This window comes from Gossypium hirsutum, chromosome D04 (assembly GCF_007990345.1).
Source record: "Gossypium hirsutum isolate 1008001.06 chromosome D04, Gossypium_hirsutum_v2.1, whole genome shotgun sequence".
Taxonomy (NCBI): Eukaryota; Viridiplantae; Streptophyta; class Magnoliopsida; order Malvales; family Malvaceae; genus Gossypium; species Gossypium hirsutum.
In genome coordinates, this window is record NC_053440.1 from 55,246,442 (window position 1) to 55,266,555 (window position 20,114).

Consider the following 20,114-nt stretch of genomic DNA (forward strand, 5'->3'; position numbering starts at 1 on the left):
TATGCTATTTCTAAAATCTGAAGTGTCAAACATAATATCATATGTGTAATATCATGTCAGCTTGTTATTTTCACAAATTATTTGCTAAAAAAATCCAATTAATGAATTAACAAATGTCATTTGCATAAAAATTGAAATTTCAAAATTCGAAAAATATAAGGACTTAGAATGATCCGATTAGAGAATATGAACCAATTCTACAACTGTACACATAAAACAGGACTAGTAATTGAATTTAGCTATTACTCTTTAAGTCAGGACTAAAATTTACCAATTAAAAGAGTACAGGGACTAAACCCACAACTTAAAAAAAGTAAAAGGACTAAATTTAATCAAATTAAGGGACTAAATACACAACTTTCACAAAAGTATAGGGACTAATAGCAGAATTTTAGAATTTTATTTTATACGTTGTCGTTTTGAAGTAATTTAGGCAGTATAAGAACCTCTAAAAGCTAATTTCGTATAAAATCATGACCGGTAGTCAGTCATTTGAGGCCTGTCCTTAAAAAGGCCAGAGAAAGGATCCATTTTTGGCGGGTCTATAAAAGCCGAACAAGTAAAAAATTAAAAATTAAAAATAAAATAAAAATAAAAATAAAGATAATTCTTTGCTCTCCATTTCATTTTGATTCGAGAATTGAGATCCAATTCCAAATCCGAAAACGTAGTTTTTCAACGTCTTTGTTATTGGATTCTACTTTCTAAATTCACATCTACCGGTTTTTTTCTACGATCGACGTGACGCCGTTGATTTACCGGTGAACGGTCTCTGATGAAGCAGCCACAGAAAGTTTAATACAATGGCGGAAGGTGAAATCACTAATAACAGCTCGAAGGAAGGAGTCAACGAAAACAAAAACAACAAGAGTTGTATCAATGGCACCGATAAAACCAGTGAAAAGAAAGCAAGTATGAAGGATCCGGAAACTTTTTGTTGCTTGCTTCAACCGGGGAATGCCGATTCCAGTCCCGATTATATCGGCATTCGTCGATTTCTTCTCGCTCGTAAAGCGGAGTCCAGTTCTTATCGCCGACTTGTAAGCTCTAATTTTTTTTTTGGGTTTATGTGCACGTTTTAGTTATGGATCTGTGTTCTAGTTGTTTGAGAGCTTGATTTTGAGCTAGTTATCGAACGAGTTATGTGTTGAAATGAAACCTTTTAACATCATTCATTGTTTTGAAGGATTGGAGATGTAAAGGAAAAGGTTATGTGGCGTACCGGAATTACATGCGGAGGCCAAGAAAATGGGAAAAATTACAAACACCAAGCCGTTCTAGCACTCCTGGAAACAGGTACTGGAATTTATCCAAACATTGTTCCCTTTCTTAATTTTCATTTATTTATTTGCTTTACAAATTGAAGCTATCAATTGCAGCCTTATTAGTTTGATTGAACGTACGGTAGCGGATGAATTTTGTAGTGGCTAAGGGGTTAAAGGATTTTTTTTATGTAAAAACAACTAATTTTGAAATTGAGTAAATTGATAGCGTTGAAAAAAATTGAAATTCTAGCAATTTCGAAAGTGAACAAAGACAATTAAGCATAACATTAATGTGTTTCATTAATTGTAAATAATTTTTGTTGATATAGTGACAGATTTAGCTTTTGATGTTTACAACTTTATATATTTTGTCACTTCGACCTTAATTCTAATAAGTTCAACACATTCAATCACAACATTTACATATTTACACAAATATTATGGGATAAATTTATTAAATTAGGATTAAATTGTAAATTTTAAATGCTAAGTTTATTATTATATCAATCAAATTCATGTAAAATTGATGGAAAATATTAACTTCGTGATTAATCGTCTTTAGTTGCTCAATTTAAAAATTGACAAGGATTAAATTGTCTTGATTTTTTGAGAGGGACCAATTTGTTCAATTTCAAAATTGAGAGGGACTGGACAAGTCCTTTTACCAATGTTTTATGAACAATGATCTGCTAACTTTTGTGGCATTGTTTAAAAAAGCTGACATCAAGGTAATTTACTGGTTGGTGCAGTGGGCTTTGGAATTCAAGGTCAGGTTCATTCTCACATTTATTTGAGGCGGAAAGCTTGAACTCTAGCAAAGTACGTATTATCTACAAACTTTTGTTATGTAATTTTTGTTCTCCGTCTGTTATTGACTTGTGGTTATATTGTTCATTTGCATCAAGTGCCTTAAATCATCATGTTCTTAATGATGGAAATGAAAGAACAGAAGATCTTAATTTCCTTGTCCATTCAAAAGGAACTTATTGCATGTCAAGAGCTTGAAAACCATTTTTTAAGTAGGCCTTTAAAAGAATTGAGAAGAGTTGCATGCTTCTCCATGCTTGCAGGATCAACGAAGTGGCTCTGTTGCTTCAACTAATAGAAGCTCTAGCCTTAGTGACAGTGATCGCCCACGTCAACGAGGAGTTGAACCTGCATATTCTTTTGTAGGAATGCACTGCATATTTGATCAGTGCAAAGCAGCTGGTAACTTTTTATGGTTTTTGAATGCAATCTTGATTTCTTTCATCTTTGTCATACTATTTTAAGCAGTTCATTTCACTGTTTCTGAAACGAAGCAATATGATTGGTTTTATAAGCGGTTACAGTTTTGAAGTTTGGGCACATGAGTTCTGATCTACTCGCATATGGGACATCAGATGGGACATTGGTAGTTTGCTCTGTCTCCGACCCACCTTCAGTTCTCAAGCAATTAAATGGGCATTCAAAAGATGTCACAGGTTGGATTACCTGGTATTGTTTCAGTTGTCTTTCTTATATCTTAGACTAAAGTACTTGTAGCCATGCTATCTGTTATTTTCTTTCATTTACGGAGACCACGACCTTGTTCATTTATGATTGTTTGGTCCATTCCTGCTTCATTACTTTCCTTTTGAATTTTAGTGGAATTGGACTAAATTGAGAAGGTACCTACTTCTACTTCATATTGTAAAGGATCTTTCACAGTTAAAACCTGAACCAGTGAGATATTGAGATTTGTGGTATCTTTGACACTGTTTGTGAAGGTCAGCACAGTAGAATAACTAGATTGTGAAATTGATTTGAAAGTGAGCAAAATATTTCTTGGTAAAAATATGAACTAAGAAATAAATCATGTTGGAGCCCTTTTAGATCTTCTTTTTCAGAATAAATAATGAGACAGAGTTGGTTCAGAACTGCAGGTCATTTTTGTATGAGCTAGGAACCATTTTTCACATGGGAGAAAAAAATGGTCTAAGCGGTGTATCCTTGAATCACCCATAAACCGATACCCCGAGATGGCACCTAAATTGCTTATGTGAATGATCCACCTGACCAAATCATCATTGAATTAGATTTAGGCATGCATGTCCACTGATACAAAGTGGATGCTAATTACCTATTATACATATTGATAGTCTCATTAAATTTCTAGTATCTGTAATTAAGGTTGAATTTTATTTTTATAACTATGATTCATTGAATCAACCGTTTATTAACCATGTTTATGATTTGCCACTCCATTATCAGATTTCGATTTCTCATCAAACAATCAATATATTGCATCATCATCAAAGGACAAAACTGTGCGAGTATGGGAGCTATCAAAGGGCCTTTGCATTAGAATCATATATGAAGTCTCTCCACAACTGTGTATTCGATTTCATCCTGTAAGTAACCGGTGGTTATGATACATACCCTTCAAGTCAGGCAATCTTTTTAAGATTATTTATTCTTTTGTTTATTATCTGCAGGTAAATAACAACTTTCTTTCAGTTGGAAATGCAAATAAAGAGATCACTGTAAGCACACCTCCATGCCTTTAATCATCTCTAGTCAATCTTAATGGTCATAGTCCAGTTGATGTGATATGCTAAATCGGATTCTGGATAATCGAACGAAATGCGTGCTTTCTTTGTCTTGTAAGAAAAATTCTGTCTGTATAAATATCCGGTCGGCTAGTTCCATATGTTTAATCCTTCACCGACTCCTTATATAGGCGTGCATTTGTGAGTTTGAACTTTCGGAATGCTCGATCTCTGCGTCAAAACTTGCTTGTATGATTTTGCTCACTTTTTTTCTCTGCACCAGGTATTCAATTTCAGCACTGGTAGGATTATTACCAAATCGAACTTTGACAGCGAGGTTTCCTCGATGGACCATGATCATACCGGTCAGCTAATTTTCTGTGGAGATGCACAGGTCTCTCTTATACCGTCTTCGCCATAATCATCATAATCAAAGAAATCTGTTTGGTCTTTTAGAATGTTCCTTATGGGACGATAATTTCGCAGGGATGCATATACTCCGCAAGTATGGAATCCCGCACAGGTGCATTATCCCGTTCTCATCGATATAAAAGTGGCAACAAACTGAAATGTCCAGTCGCGACCGTACAGTACCGAAGTTTCTCTTTGATGACAAAGGGTCCTGTGTTATTGACATGCACTCAAGATGGAAGCCTTTCGTTCTTTAGGTTCGTTCACAACATCGTATCTTCTACCTTCATTATTACAAGTAACTGATAAGTGGTAGGTTCGCATTTCAGTATCAATTTGGAATCACAAGGTTATCTAACCCTACGTTGTTCGCTCAAATTAACTTCACGGATTCACCCCATTCGAGCTTCCTTCTGCCCTCTGCTTTCCCACGATAAGGGCGAATATATAGGTTTGTATTCCGTCGCGACACCGACCAAACAGAACTAGTGTACTTTCATATCCCTTTGCTGACATTGTGGTTTCTTTGCGCTGTGAAGTTGCTGGAAGCGAAGATACACACGTCAACTTCTACGACTTAACACGGCCAAAGCATACATGTGTAAACAAGCTTCAGGTTCTACTCCCTCGCTTCCCCAACTACTCCGGTAGTCAAACTATTTAACTGGTTAAAATCATTTGTTGCATGCACAGGGTCATGGTTTTCCAGTTATAGGAGTAGCATGGAACCATGGGGAGAACTTTTTGGCTTCATCAGACCTTTATGGCGTTGTTATAGTATGGAAAAGAGCCAAAACAAAATAGAGAGAGCCAAACACTATCATATAGAGATATAAGAAGGTAAATGACTTTAAAACCGATGAATCTACTTAGAGGGACGGCACGATCAAATTAATCACTGTTAAAAAAAATAAAAGAAAGATAAATTAAAATAGAATTAATATTATTGTTAAAAAAACCCAAAAAAAAATTTAAAACAGAATTAACATTCAAAGGAATTTTAATTTTTTAAAATATTTTTTATTAAAAACCGTAAAATGTTAATTATATTACAATATTTTCTTTATTTCATTTATTTATTTAAAAAAAAAAAGCCTAGATGTTATAACTGTTACAAACCAGTCTAAAGATTCAGTCACCCTTTGAGTTAAACTCGCATATTGACCAAAATTGTGGAATATTATATTGTCATGAACTGTTTCCCTGTAATTTGTCTGTAGATAGATTTTGATGTTGGCAATTTGCCATTATTCAATTTATACATCTATTTATTTTTCTCTTATATGTAGTTTATACATTTAAATTTTATAATTTAGAATTCGAAAGTTCGATTGAAGTTCAATTATTGATAAAAAATAATATTTATTTTGTTTTCTCAAAAAAAATATTTATTGTGTTAATTATTACATATAAATTATGAAAAAAATGTAATTGTTAAATTTTTTCCTTTTATGGATATATAAAAGCAGAAAAGGAAAAAGATCTAGACAATGCATCATACATTCATTTATAACTAAAAAAAAAAATACTAATATTACACATTTCACAAACGTAGCACACTTCAAAGTTCAAAAATTAACGACATAGAATTCACAAATACAACATCACGGTAGAAAGTAGATAATTCACACAGCTACTAACTTTCAGTGGTTAATGAGCATGATGACCAGGTAGTTTTTCCTTTATCTTCTCTATCACACTATTCTTCTCGTGGTGCTGACCCGGCGGGGGACCGGTCGTGGTGGTTGTGGTTGACGCTGTGGTTTTGACAGCCGAAGTTTTGGTCTGAGATTGATCCTCCTCCTTCTTCTTTCCACTTGTTAGCTTCTCCTTTACTTTCTCTTTCAGCCCTTTCTTCCTTCTACCGCCCATCCCATCATCCTCCGACTAAATCCAAATCCATAAATAATTAATTTTAAAAATTTATTCAAGACATCTTTTTTTTTAAACTTCATTAACAAGAAATTTTCTTTAAGTAACTTTAAAACTTTAAACATATAAACATGTAATTATTAAAATTTATAAATAGCAAAAACACTTCAAACCAACTTTTGATTTTGATAATAATAAAAAAATTTAAAATATGTTATTCACAAATTTAATATTTAATCTCTACACTATTTTAAAAAAAATTGAATTACATCACTTTTTGTTAATTTTGTTTATTTGGCATTTTGAAATAAGAAAAATACTCACTTGCTAATAAACTTAAATTTAAGAAAATAATTTTAATAATATTAAAAAATTAAAATCTCTAAATAATGAAGAGATTAAATTTCTAAAAATAAAAATATAAAATTAAATTTCAAATGAAAATTACAAAAACTTATGCACATTTTAAGTAAAAAACCACAATTTTCCATCATAAAAGCACTTTAAAAACGCCATAGCAAAACATTTATGGACACGCAAAAAAGCAATACTAAAACATATACTGCATAGATGCCCATAGCGGGTTTTGTTTTTTTTTTTCAATTTTCATTACCGAGCTAGAGCTGGAGCTGGAGCTGCTGGAGCGTTGAATCTTTTCCTTGCCGGAAACCTCGTAATGCAGCGGCTGTGTTTGCTGCGGAGGCGGTGGCTGCAGCTGCTGTTGCGACTGATCAGTGGCGACGGCGGAACCGGTGCCATATCCCATTAAACCCGACAGTGACGTTGTCGTCGTGGGATGCTTGGTGGCAATACCGGTGACATAAATGGGGTTACCGTGTTCGTCAGTGAGTTGAACCGGGTTGCCGTGTTCGTCGGTGAGTTGAATAGGGTTGCCGTGTTCGTCTCTCAAATCAGCCATTTTTCGTATACGTAAAAAGGGGAGATGTGTTTTACTGTAAAGCAAACAATTATTCATGAGGTGTTTACTATAAAGGGAACGGTGGAGAAGAAAGGACTGGTGTTTTTTTTTTTTTTTTGCATGTAAACGTAGGTGTTTAATATTTTTACACGTGGCAAACGGTACATGCAGGATATTGCCACGTTAGAGAAGGGTGGAGGACACGTGTAGCTTAACTAGGCAAGTGATAAATGTAGGGGTGAAAATTCGAATATTCCACCATATCTGATTTGCATTTTTCCAGATTGAGATAACATTAAGATACAGATGTCGAAGAGGATTGAATGTTATGGACATTACCATTGTTATTAGCGTAGGAGGTCGTAGATTCGAATGTACATAGTCGGTTGTGAATTCGAATGTGCATAGTCGTATATTCGAATGTGTTAAAATATATTATTTTTTTATTTAAAGTTAAAGTAGGATTTAAGTAATTTTATGCATTATATTAATGTTAAAAAATATACAAACGTTAAAATTATTAATTACTATGAAATTAATATATGGATCTATTTTATAAATTTAATTTTATATATAAATAAAAGAAATTTTAGTTGATCTAAAATAATTGAAATGTTTGAAATCGGATTGCGAATTTGGATATCTAATGAATAATAATATTTAGAGTAAACTATATCGATAGTTATTAAATTATTAATAAATTTATATTTTGGTCACTCAACTTCTAAAAGTTACAAAATAACAATTGACTCATTTGAAAGTTTTATTTAAGCCACTAGGTTTATAAAATCGGTGTTGTATGCTTACTTTGTTTGCATTGCATGCACCAATCGAAACATTATGGAACAATTTTAAATGTCATGAATCTGCAAACTAAAATTCAAAAAACTTTCTTCTCCGATATCCAACACTGACCATCAAGCCGACTTATATCTAAAGTATGTTATTTTACTTGTTGATAGATTTAATCCCCCGCATGGATCGCAGAATCGTCCCTTAGAGCTCACTAGTCAGACAATTAAAAGAAAAAAACATAACACATGAGTGACTTAAATAAGAACTTTCAAATAATTCAGTGACTTAAATAGAAACTTTCTAATAATTTAGTAATCATTTTGAAACTTTTACAGTTGAGTGACCAAAATGTAAACTTTTAAATAATTTAATGACCTTAAGTATAGTTTACCCTAATAATTAATTCAAACTTAGAAAATAATACTCGAATAATTTGAGATAATAAATAAACTTGAATTTTTAGATAAATTAATAAATTTAAATAAAATTGTCAGTGAAAAATTGTGAAAAAAAATTATATATACTTTGACACTAAACAATAGAATCTGCGAAATTGCTTCTCCACCACCAATCCTTTTTCACATTCTTCAAGCTGATCTCCTTTCCTTCAATTATGCTACTGAACTGAGACCACTTGTGATGAACATATGTTCAAAAGTCCGACACAGAAAAGAAAACATCGACTCACCCGACGTGGACATCCATCAGAGTACTGAGATGGCTAAGAACCGGCAGTTTCTGTTTCGACATTTACACGGCGCAGACTGTTTTCTCTACTATAAGCAGATTTTGCTCCCTGAGAAATCCGAAATGGAAAGATCAAATTCAACAACAATAGATGAAAGTTACATGTAACATATTCATGGCATCCATTCACATATGCCATTCGAAACAAAACTTGAAGCAAGATGAATTACGGTAAAAATACCATGGAATCCTATGTACTAGGAGTTAGATTACGTTTTACTCTTTACTCCAAAAATGAACAAATTACCCCTGATTCTTTTTGCTAAATATCATCTAGACAGTTATGCGTAGCACGTATACTTTATGCTAACATAGAAGTAGTACAAGAACTTCCATGACAATTTTACCGATGAATTACAGGGAAAGTCATTGTTACTGATATTGTTTACTTAGACGTCGGTGTGAGTACTAAATTCAAGTACGGTCTAATTTTCTAAGTTTTAACCTTGAAGGTAGTAGTGCAACAATAATGAAGAGTCGTAGCAACATAGATACTTACTTGAAAAATGGTTCCGAGTTTCTTCATTCCTTTCGCTCGCAAGACTAGAACTTCTTCCGAAACACTAGCGTCTCTAAGTACCTGGATAACAAAATAGATTTTAACTATTTGTGTCAAAATACAACCTAGTTTAACTGATCTAATATCATTTAGGATCCCCAACATGAAACTGCTATGAAATCCATGAAAGTGCGATTGGGTTGGTGACAACTATCGGTACTTGGTTAACAATCCACACAGTACCAACGTGCACACATGCCACAAGGGCACTGGTCTTGAAATGAACCACATCGATAAATTTAAGGAAATGTGTAAACTCACTTCTAAACAGACATTAGATAAAGTTGACTCGATATCAACCACGTTGATCTGCCAAAGGGATTGAAGCATGGCATCCTTCTTTTCTTCAAGGGCTTTCAGTATGTTCTCTTCTCTGTCTGCTCCTTGGGTCAGTCTCCTCAGTTCGTCTTGTATTTGAATTAAACTAACAGCACCTACAAGAAGATGCGTATACTCTTTGGTTTCGTTTAAACTTCAGAGTTCAACCAAAACAGAAAGGCCTTATTAAACTTCAACTGCAGAATATTGTACCTGAAGCAGCCTTTACTTGTGATTTTATATGGTGCCCTTTATCTCGCACCCATTCTGCTAAAAATGGTACTTGCATACAAGACCCGTCTTTACCAAGTTCCCTCGCGGCTTTCCTCGTGTAAATGTATCCAATGGTATGTAACATAGCCTCACCAAAAGCTGGCAAAAGTTATATTTAAGAGCAAACCGAAGGTAGTAGCTATGTAACACATTACTCAAGGTCTAAAAGTCCTTAAATGCTGATACTTAAAAATAAAACCACTTTCATTCACATTTAGCTTAGATAGAATATGATAGAAGCTTACCAGCTTTTGAAAGATCTCGTGCTTCTGAATTCGCCCATTGAATGAATTCATTGGTGTGACCTTCAACAAATGGCTGCAAGCGATTTTTCAGTATTTCAATGAGCTTGTCTTCCCTTTGTTTCTGAAATGCCTGCATATTTTCCTCGAGTTTCTTCCTATGAGCTTCCTTATCTAATAAGGAATTACTTTCAACTTCAATGGCTGATAAAGTAGCCATTGCTAGTTGGCCAACATAATCTTCAAAGAAATCACTTCCAAAAAGCATCCCAAACACAGCCGTAGGATCCAACATGGTGTCCCTAAGAAAACAGTAATTGACCACTAAGCAGCCATTGCTAGTTTCATGGATGAATTGCCTTAAGCATCTAATAATATATTTCAGTCTTCCATTTTTATCCCTTTATAGCATTTGGTGTTGTGCAAGGTTTTAGCTTAACCAGACTTAATGTTGGCTGCATTACAGACCATTTTAAGCTATGTTGAATAATATGCTTGAACCAAATAATTCTTCCCATTCATTTTTTTCATTTCACATTCCACAACTTATGCTACCATATAAAATTAACAAAACTGAATATCACACTTATAGCATATAACCAAAAAATGACATGTCATTTTATGCATTTCAAAACAGTATGCGAGATAATGAACATTACACTTATAGCATATAAACTTACGGTATCACTCTGGTCTTCCCTCTCTTGTCATATGCTTTTATGCATTTCAAAACAGTATGCGAGATAATGAACATTACACTTATAGCATATAAACTTACGGTATCACTCTGGTCTTCCCTCTCTTGTCATATGCTTCACGCTTTTCGGGATCAGTTAGAACCTGATAAGCCTCACCAAGTGCCTTCACGTATCAAACAACGAGAAAAATAAGAGCCAAATACATAATTGAGAAATGCAGATGATGGAACATATTTTCATTACTATAATGAAAGGATCAACTCGATGCAAATACAAATTTAAAGTAGTCTTGAGGGGAGGCTAGTCTCGGACCCTTAGTGGAAGGTATTGTCGTTGTGTTGCGGTTTTGTCTCCTGTACTTTGAGAAGAGTCCAAAGTGGTTTACAAAGTTTAGGGAATGCCTCAGTTGGTAGAGATATGATCTGCATGCTCACGAGAGAGGTATCAGTATTGTGCTTAATATTAATTATGCATCCTGCGCCCCCAGGGGTTCGAAGTATCATGGTTACAAAGATAAGGCCTATATGCCTTGGAAGTTCGAACACCCCAGGTGCAATATGCATAATTAATATTATACACAATACCGACACCTTCTCCCTGCAAGTAGGTGGTATCTCCGCCAACCAAGGCTCTCCCTTAACTCCGTGAACCCTTTTAGTCTCTGCTCAAAGTATGGGAGGCAAAACACCAACACGAGGATAATATTTTCCGTTGAGGGTCTGAGACGAACCTCCCTTCAACAAGTAGTTAAAAGCCAGTACTAAAGCTAAAGGGGTCTTCTTTTAGGACATTTTTCAAACAATTGATGAACTAAAAGCATAGTTAAAAGGTGGTAGCTTACGTGAAATTTGTCAGCAGCTTTCGGATCATCTGGATTTTTATCGGGGTGAACTCGCCTTGCCTGAAAAATACAATGCAGAAGAAACCTAAACTAATAATGCAGAACAAATTTCATTACCCAAATCTCTAATTCCTATTGCATAATTCAACATGAAAACAAAAAATTCATCCAAATTTTCTCACAAATCCCAGAAGAAGAAACATGGTTCAATCATGCATCAAGGCATTACTTTCAAATGTTCATAAATCAAAATCATGAAAATCATACAAATGTAGAAAAGCTTACTTTGAGGTAATAAGCCTTCTTGATTTGAGGTATAGATGCATCAACATTGACACCCAATATATCATAATATGAAGTGTCTTTTTCCATTGATCTTCTCTTGCCACACTGCTTTTAACATTAGAAATTAATCAACCAAAAAAAAAAGATAAATCAATGAAAAAAAATCCTCAATAAACAGAACAAGCTTATAGTAAATGAATGTACAAGCGATGTGAATTCAGAAGAAATAAGAACATTGTTTTGAATTTTAGATCTCTAAATTTAATGTAAATAAGCAAATTCCATGGAGAAAAAAAGGCATTATATATTCAAATGAATGAGAAAATAAAACAAAACAAAAACAAGAAATTTTGAATTTACATGTTATGAAAATGTGAGATTAAATGGTTAAGAAAATGATTGAAGATTTTTTTTTTCAGTGTTGAGGATGTTAGTGTTAAAATGACAAATAGACAAGATGATTACGTGGCCATGAAATGGTCTGTGATCATAACACGTGTACAAATGGGTATTTTTAGTTTTCTTTGTAGTCCTAACATAGCATAAAAATGGGATAAAGGAAATGTTTAGTCCCTGAATTTTAAAAAAAAATCAATTTGATCCTTAAATCTTTTTGCACATTAATCATTGAAATTGATAATTTTTCATAGTTTTAATTCACGTTATGATGTGGCACTCTAAAATTATGCCACATCATCATATTTTTTTAAAGAAAATTATTTTTAAAGTGATAATTAAATATAATATTAAAGCGTCGCATCATTATATGGGTTAAAATTGAAAAAAATTGTCAAATTTAGAAATTAAATGTTGAATTACAGTTATAAAAACCAAGAGATTAAAGCATTTTTATAACTCTTTGAAAAGTTAAAACAATTCAAAGTTAATATTTTTTATGATTTAAATTTTTCAATAAATTTTATAATATAAAATAGAAATTAAATGATAGATTTTTTCTAGGTGTGGAAAATATAAATTATCACTTTAATGTATAATATTTTTAATTATTTTTATTTTATTTAGTTCAACAATATATTATCTTTTAAAAACTTTATATCTAAAATTTTACTTTATGAAATATTTTTAAAAGGATAAAAATATAAAAATTTCAATAATTTAAATTTTATTTTATATTTTATATTTAATTTTAAGTATAATATTCAATACTTAATTTTTTATTTATTTAATTTAGTGACTCTTTTTATTTTTATTTAAATTATTTAAAAATAATAATTTCATTATTATATTAATTATATTATAAAAATATAAAATATACTTTTAAATAAATTAATATTCTATTCACTTTTGACATTAACTTAAAAAAAAGTTTTAATATAATAAAAATAGCTATCCAAGTTTAAAAGCCCACTATAAGCAAGTGGGTTTAACATTGTTATACAAATTGGGCCATCCACAAATTTCCTCAAATATCATTTTGGTAAATATTTTAAGATTAAAATATGTAATAATTTTTTTTTTACCTTTCGTGAATTTGATAAATTTCAAAATTAAGGTCTAACCGTTAATATTGTTAAAATTATTTTGTTAAATTTAGATTCATTACGAACGTTATCTTTTCAGTTACATTGCTATCAAGTGAGTTATTATTATTATTTCAAAATGTCACACCAACAAATTTAACACTGTTAACAATTAGACCTGAATTTTCAGATCTAAAAAGTAGGATTAAATTCCTAAAAATAAAAATATTTTAATTATATTTTAATAATTACCTCTATTTTTTTAAAAAAAATATTTAAAATTAATAAAATAGTTGAATGTGGCGCATGATGATCAGCATATTCCTTTTTCAGTTTTATGTCTACATCAAAATTTATGGCTGTACATTTGTATTGGATGCATGTTAGATGAAAGAAATCAAAATTGGTAGGGCTCATATATATACGTACATACACACACATATATATATATATGCAAATTGGGGCCTAACTATTTGAAAGAGAAGAGAATATTATCCATGTCAAGCAATTCCATATCTTTATTTATGCTTGATTGAAATTCGATTTCCCACTAAATCCACTAATATGTTCTAATTCCCTAATGCTAATTATAGCATTTGTAAAACCATATTTTATTAAAAGAAGGTTTTAATTTGGAACTACTGTAGATTAAAAATCATTAGAGTACATCGTGCTGATTACGTGAAGGTATTGTCTTTCTTTTGGTGTTGTTGAAGAGTCGCTACACGTTTAATGTTTTGTCGTTCTACTTTGAAGAGAGCCCGAAGATGCTTTTTGAAGCCGTTGTAGAGTAAGCAGGGGGTTGGCAGCGGCATTGACTTCCCGAAAATGAACTTACAAATTAGTATAATGGTAAATTTATATTTTTGGCTTCGCCCTTTGGATAAAGTTCAAACCTCTCAGAAACTATTCATAAGCAATTGTGGTAACACTCTATCCGAGTTAGGAAACAAAGTTTTAAAGACGAGTTAGTTATTTAGTAGCACCTAAAGAAGGCGATACTTTTATGTTATCGATTTGATATGCTCTGACAAATAAATTTAATTTTGTAAGAATTTGTAGTTTTTTTTTTAAATATCGGGTTTATTTTTTGGTATAGTTCGGGCATTCTCTATACCCATTTTACAATCCATAAAGACTCTTTTGGGGTTCATTGCTATCTTTTTCAACAATATTATCTTTAGAGTTCAAAACCGAATTTCTTTCGAAAATATAATGCATCTTATTATTACACCCAATCCCGGATTTAATGATAGTTCGTGGGATTTTAGTCAATTTGTGATTAACATTTTACACCAACCGTTCATGCTTAACTAATAAGACATCATTATCAATTAAGACCTTTTTGTTTTTGTCTTTAAATTAAGATTAGGTCGACAGACAGAGCTTTAGAATATCACTCACTGCCTACCCAATTTCGTCCCTCCATTACCAAAACTTTATATATATATATACATATACACATTGCTTTTTTAAGGTTAGCTAATATGTTATTCATAATAATATTATTAAATCAAATATGGTTATTGATTTTTTTTCATTTTAATGTATTATATGAAAATATTATTATATATATACTATCTAAAAAGTATTTTTTAAAACAAAATTCATATATATAGGTAAAAATATCATGGACGCTTTTGTATTAAGAGTCCGATTGCATTTTATCTCTTTTATTCAGAAAATGGACAAAAGGGTTCTTGTATGTTAGATCAAGAACAAATTGGTCATTCTATTAAAAATGTCATCAATTTTTTCTATTAAAAATTGATCCCTATACTTCAGCATAAGGTATATGTGGCACACTATGTGTAACTGTTTGGTTATTTTGTCATTCATGACTGTTTTTAATACTAAAAATGGATGAAATTTTTAACAGGAGAGACTTATTTACTCTTTAATCGAACGTATAAAAAATTAATTTTATGGAATGTGTCCCGCATTTTCAGACACTTTTCGGCCCTTATTGCAGCCCGTATTGTGACATCTCCAACAGAGACAGCGCAAAGATTTCCAACTTAAAGCAGTTACGTAATTAAACTCTCAATAGGGTTATTTTTCCCAATAAACTCTGATTATACCAGAGATATTTTAGTATGACTAGAACTCTAATCTTAACCTATAAAAGATGTCATTGTATCCTTGTTTTATGATGCCAATTAAGAGGCGACAAGATGTAGTCGCAAGAGAAGTTTTAGAGAGAGTTTCGTGACAGCTATGAAGAGAACTTTGTACCCGAGTTAAGACTTTGTATTCAGTGTTTGGGTTTTGTACATTTAGGTTTATTTTCTCTATATTGTACTCTCTCGTTTGTTCACTCATTTAATGAAAAGCTGAAACCTCCTTTGCTCATAATTTTTTATCCTTTTAACTTAAGGTTTTCCACTTAATATTCGTGTGAACTTATCTTCTCTACTTTCCTTATTCGTCGTTTATACGAATTAATCCCAACAAATTTATCTATTTGAGTAAAAGAGACGACAATTTGTGTAACACTTGAAACAAAACCAAAGATTACATACACCCCTTTTTTCCATGGCTGATGTGAGCCACACAAGAACATGGTTGGCCACATGCTCTTTAGAATCTTAACTTATAATATATGTATATATATATCTTTTGGTACGTTCGGTTCATATTAATTTTTTCGTATTTTATGTTGTTTTTATTCTTTTCATATACATGCAATTAAATACAAAAAGGTAAAGGCAAGACAAAGCAATGGATCTCCTTTAATATGCAAGTACAATTTTTTTTTAAATATTTAAAAATCATCATTTTCTTTTAGGGTTTGAAAATGGAAGAGAAAAGGAACCAACCACCATGCTAAATACACCGACTTTATTTTTTTTTTCTCTTTTAAAGTTTTAATTATTATTATTTTTTGGTACTTGTTATACTTTTTTATTGGTCAAGCAATTAGTGGAATATAGCAGTGAAATGAAATAATAAAAAATCATTTTTTTCACGTCACTTGTTGAGAGACCATTGGTGGAAGAAATGAAGATAAATATCTAAGGGTGGATTTGGATGGGAGGTGTGTTTACTTACGGTTAGTGTAAAACTAGCGGGGTGGTGAGATTAGATACTATAACAATCTTGTAGCGTGAGATAAAAAGCAAGCTAAACGTATCGCATCGCACCGCACCCAATCGCCCGTCCCAACCCACCCTAAGTAAATGGTTTAATCTCTTTTTAATTACCCAATTTTTATAATTTATAAAAAAAATATTTTATTTTTAAATCAATAAAAATACCTAAAAGTATAGTAGAGAAAATATAAGAAAGGATTGCATAAAACTGTGATTCCACGTCATCTCTATCCCTTTCCAATAAGAGAATGACAAATCAAATTTTTTCTCTTGATATTCAGCTTTTTCTTCCTGAAAAAAAAAATTCAAATCCAACTAAAAATGCTGAATATCAGGAGAAAAAAAATCTAAGTTGTCATTCTCCTGTTAGAAAGGAATAGGGATGACGTGAAATCACAGTTTCATACAATTCTTTCTTGAGAAAAGATACATGTTTTTCAAAATTAAAAAAAAATTAATGAACCGAACCAAACTGATTCAATTTGAATTAATAAGATTTCATTCTAAGAAAATAAAAAAAAATGGTTAAAGTGATGTATTTGGTAAATTTTTAAACTTAATTCATATATTTAAAATATTAATAATTAAATCCTTTTTTTCAATTTAAAATTTTTATTCCAATTATTTACTTTATGTCGCATATGATTGATGAGAAATAAACATGCGAAGTAGAATTTGACAAAAAATGTCAATGGTATTAATAATTGGACTGCGATTTTAATTGAAATTAAAAAAAAGACAGTAAATTTTAATTAGAGATTAGATTTTGTAAATACGCACTTAAACACACTTGAACCGACGTCTTTCTGATTATTACAAGACCAATGGTGCCAACTAAAGACTATATTTACCAAAGCATACAAATTGAATTATAAAATATGTTTGATATGTTACTCAAAATTAAATATTGAATATATTTTAAATTATGAAAAAAATATTTTACTTTTTCATCTATGCTTTTAAATATTTTATTTATTTAAAATTACTTTAAATTCTAAATTTATATTTGAAATATTTGAAAATAAATTTATGTTTAAATTTGAATGTTGATGCTTGGGGAAAGTTTTATCCTAAAAAAAGTAATCACAAAATTTGTACTCAACATAAAAGAGAATAAAGAGTAGTTAAGTAGTAGACCTGTCCATGGGCCGAGCCGGGTTCGGGCCGGGCGCGGAAAAATTTTGGCCCGCCTCCTAGGGCCCGGGCTCGAAATATGGGCCTAAAATTTTGCTTAGGTCCGGCCCGGGAAAAATATTATAAGCCTGAGCCCGGCCCATTTTTTAAATAAACATTAAAAAATTATTTTAAAAATAAAAAAATAAAAAATTATTTTAAAAGTATTTTAAAATTAAAAATTAAAAATTAAAAAATAAAAATAGAAAAATATATATTTATTATATTCGGGCTGAGCCAGGGCCAAAAAAGTGGTGCTCAAGGACCGACCCGTTTTTTAAACGGGCCTCGTTTTTTTACCCAAGCCCATATTTCGGGCCTATATTTTTACCCGAACCCTCCCATATTTCGGGCGGGCCGGGCCGGGCCGGGCCTCCCGGCCCATGGACAGGTCTATTAAGTAGCAAAGGTAAAATATTTAAATGATAACATAGTCTTAAAAGAAAAGCAAATAAATAAAATAAATTCAACCTATTATTTATTATGATAAGTAATTTTTATTTATTTATTATTTTAATATATTTTTATTGAAATTTTTATTAAATAATTTTTATTATAAAATATCAAATATATTCATTAAAAATATTAATTTAAAATTTTCGACAACTAATCAAATAGCACTTAATATTACCATACATTATGGTGGTCAATAAGTGATTAAAACATCTCCTACCTTAATCAGTGATCGAGGGTTCGATACTCGCCTTGGGTATAGAACAGCTTTAAAGCTCCCTTATCCGCATTTATCCTCTTAATGAGCTTACAAAATATGAAAGATTAATTATTGAGTTTATTCCGATAAATATATTAATAAATGATTAAAACAATAAATTATTTTACTTTAACTTTGTTAAAAAAATTTATTCTTTTCTTAACTTGCTTTTTACTTTAAAATTTACTTTAACTTTGTTTTGTCATATTTAATCAATATTTTAAAATTTTAATTATATTTTCCTTCATTTTATCACTTTTTTTTGTTGAAACTTTTATCAGTTCCAATCTGATGGGACGTCAACTCTTGCAACACTGTGATTTCACAAGAAAACATAATGAAAATAAATAGTTAGGATAAACTGCTCCCAATATCATTAAATTATTAGTTTATTTATGTTTTAGTCACTAACTTTAAAAAGTTATAAAAGGATTACTAAACTATTCGAAAGTTTTCATTTAAGTAGCTAGATCGTTAAATTCGTTGTTGTATGACCTTTTATATTCGCACTACCTGTACCAATCGAAAGCTCTCTTTTTTCTTCTCTTCTGCAGTTTAGTTTTTATTTTCATAAAACAACTTTAAACATTACGAATCAACGAACCAAAATTTAAATAACTTTCTTCTTCGATCTCTGACACTAACTGTCAGATCAACTTGGATCTAAGGTATGTTCTTCTAGTCATTGATGGAAACTGATCTATAATATTGATCGTCAAATAGTCGCTTGGAGCTTGTTTGCTGGACTTTCTTTAAAAAAAAAACTTAGCAACTCAATAACTTAAATAAAAAATCTCGAATAATTCAGTGGCTTAAATAAAAATTTTCGAATAGTGCAATGACCATTTTATAACTTCTTGAAATTTAGTGACCAAAATGTAAAGTTACTAATAATTTAGTTACCTTAGGTGGTTTACCCGAATAATTACTAGTGGTTATTAAATTCGGATTATATCTGTTGGTTGAACTAGGAATCAATTGCTACACTAAGTTGGAGCAAAAGAAAGAATCTATTAATATGTGAATCGATATAAACCGGTATAAAAAATTTAATTGAACTAGTGGTTAAATTGGATTTTATAAAAATTTTAATACTTTTTAAAAATAATCATAAATGCTTAACAATTTAATATAATTGAACAAAAAATTATTGACCTAACCGGTTTGATCACCAGTGGCGGAGCGTAGTAGAGACCCAGGGGGGTCATTACCCTCTAAAATGGTAAAATTTTAATTTAGGCTCTTTATAATTTATAAAATTTTAAATTAGTAATGGTAAAATTACACATTGACTCCCCCAAAATGATAAAAATTGATTTAACCCTTTAAAAATTATAAATATATAGCTTATTAAAGTGATGAAATTATATTTTTACTATAGTAAAATATACAATTTAATTCCGCCATGCCCGCCACTGTTGATAGCTACTCCAATTTCAAGAACATTTAGCTTTTGCAGTTAAAAGTGTGGTTAAAAGGTTTTTTTTCCCACCCAAACGCAACAGTTGATATTTAAGTGCTTTTGGGTTTTTACCTTTGGGGTGAAAATTATCGAAATATCTTTATATATATTAATTATTTAATAGTTATAAAAAATTTTATCATTATATTAAATTATTTAAATAAATTTATTATTATATTAAATTTTGTAAATCTTATTTATTATAAAATTTATTTTTTAAAAAATATTTTATATATCATCAATTTTACAAATAATTTATATTAATTACTTAAATGTTATTTAAAATTTATATTTCATGTATTATTATATTAAATTTATTATCACGTCTAAAAAAACATTTTAACTTTCAGTCCAACTTTTTAATAAATTTATTAATTTATCGATATATTTTTAACATTTACTTAATAATTAAAATCCAAAATTTATCAACAACCTTTGGAAATGGAAACACCAGAAAGC

The 20,114-nt window shown here is 30.9% G+C and overlaps 3 protein-coding genes across 8 annotated transcripts; 1 reads left to right on the forward strand and 2 right to left on the reverse strand.

Annotated features, from left to right (window-relative positions):
• Nucleotides 1–494: 494 nt before the first annotated feature.
• Nucleotides 495–5,468, forward strand: LOC107898572 (WD repeat-containing protein 13). 2 transcript variants are annotated; one of them, XM_041090983.1, is made up of 12 exons: nucleotides 495–1,040; nucleotides 1,187–1,296; nucleotides 2,015–2,084; nucleotides 2,336–2,474; nucleotides 2,588–2,728; nucleotides 3,498–3,637; nucleotides 3,722–3,769; nucleotides 4,059–4,169; nucleotides 4,262–4,443; nucleotides 4,516–4,637; nucleotides 4,726–4,802; nucleotides 4,880–5,468. In XM_041090983.1, the coding sequence occupies exons 1-12, from the start codon at nucleotides 804–806 to the stop codon at nucleotides 4,988–4,990; spliced, it is 1,488 nt and encodes a 495-aa protein (XP_040946917.1). In that variant the 5' UTR covers nucleotides 495–803; the 3' UTR covers nucleotides 4,991–5,468. The 2 variants fall into 2 exon arrangements, with proteins under 2 accessions (XP_040946917.1, XP_016679567.2); XM_016824078.2 differs by having other exon boundaries at nucleotides 553–1,040; nucleotides 2,597–2,728.
• A 202-nt stretch (nucleotides 5,469–5,670) lies between these two features.
• LOC107898571 (late embryogenesis abundant protein) lies at nucleotides 5,671–7,304 on the reverse strand. The gene is made up of 2 exons (XM_016824077.2): nucleotides 6,672–7,304; nucleotides 5,671–6,073 (listed from the first exon to the last, which is right to left on the reverse strand). The coding sequence occupies exons 1-2, from the start codon at nucleotides 7,032–7,034 to the stop codon at nucleotides 5,837–5,839; spliced, it is 600 nt and encodes a 199-aa protein (XP_016679566.1). The 5' UTR covers nucleotides 7,035–7,304; the 3' UTR covers nucleotides 5,671–5,836.
• A 401-nt stretch (nucleotides 7,305–7,705) lies between these two features.
• Nucleotides 7,706–12,196, reverse strand: LOC107898570 (chaperone protein dnaJ 10). Of its 5 annotated transcripts, none has more exons than XM_016824075.2 (9): nucleotides 11,736–12,058; nucleotides 11,451–11,510; nucleotides 10,690–10,772; nucleotides 9,915–10,213; nucleotides 9,610–9,768; nucleotides 9,340–9,512; nucleotides 9,019–9,099; nucleotides 8,461–8,568; nucleotides 7,706–7,983 (listed from the first exon to the last, which is right to left on the reverse strand). In XM_016824075.2, exons 1-8 carry the CDS (start codon nucleotides 11,820–11,822, stop codon nucleotides 8,494–8,496), a joined length of 1,017 nt encoding a protein of 338 aa, XP_016679564.1. In that variant the 5' UTR covers nucleotides 11,823–12,058; the 3' UTR covers nucleotides 7,706–7,983; nucleotides 8,461–8,493. The 5 variants fall into 5 exon arrangements, with proteins under 5 accessions (XP_016679564.1, XP_016679560.1, XP_016679563.1 ...); XM_016824071.2 differs by lacking the exon at nucleotides 7,706–7,983 and adding an exon at nucleotides 12,096–12,196 and having other exon boundaries at nucleotides 8,205–8,568; nucleotides 11,736–11,840; XM_016824074.2 differs by lacking the exon at nucleotides 7,706–7,983 and adding an exon at nucleotides 8,205–8,377.
• Nucleotides 12,197–20,114: the final 7,918 nt, after the last annotated feature.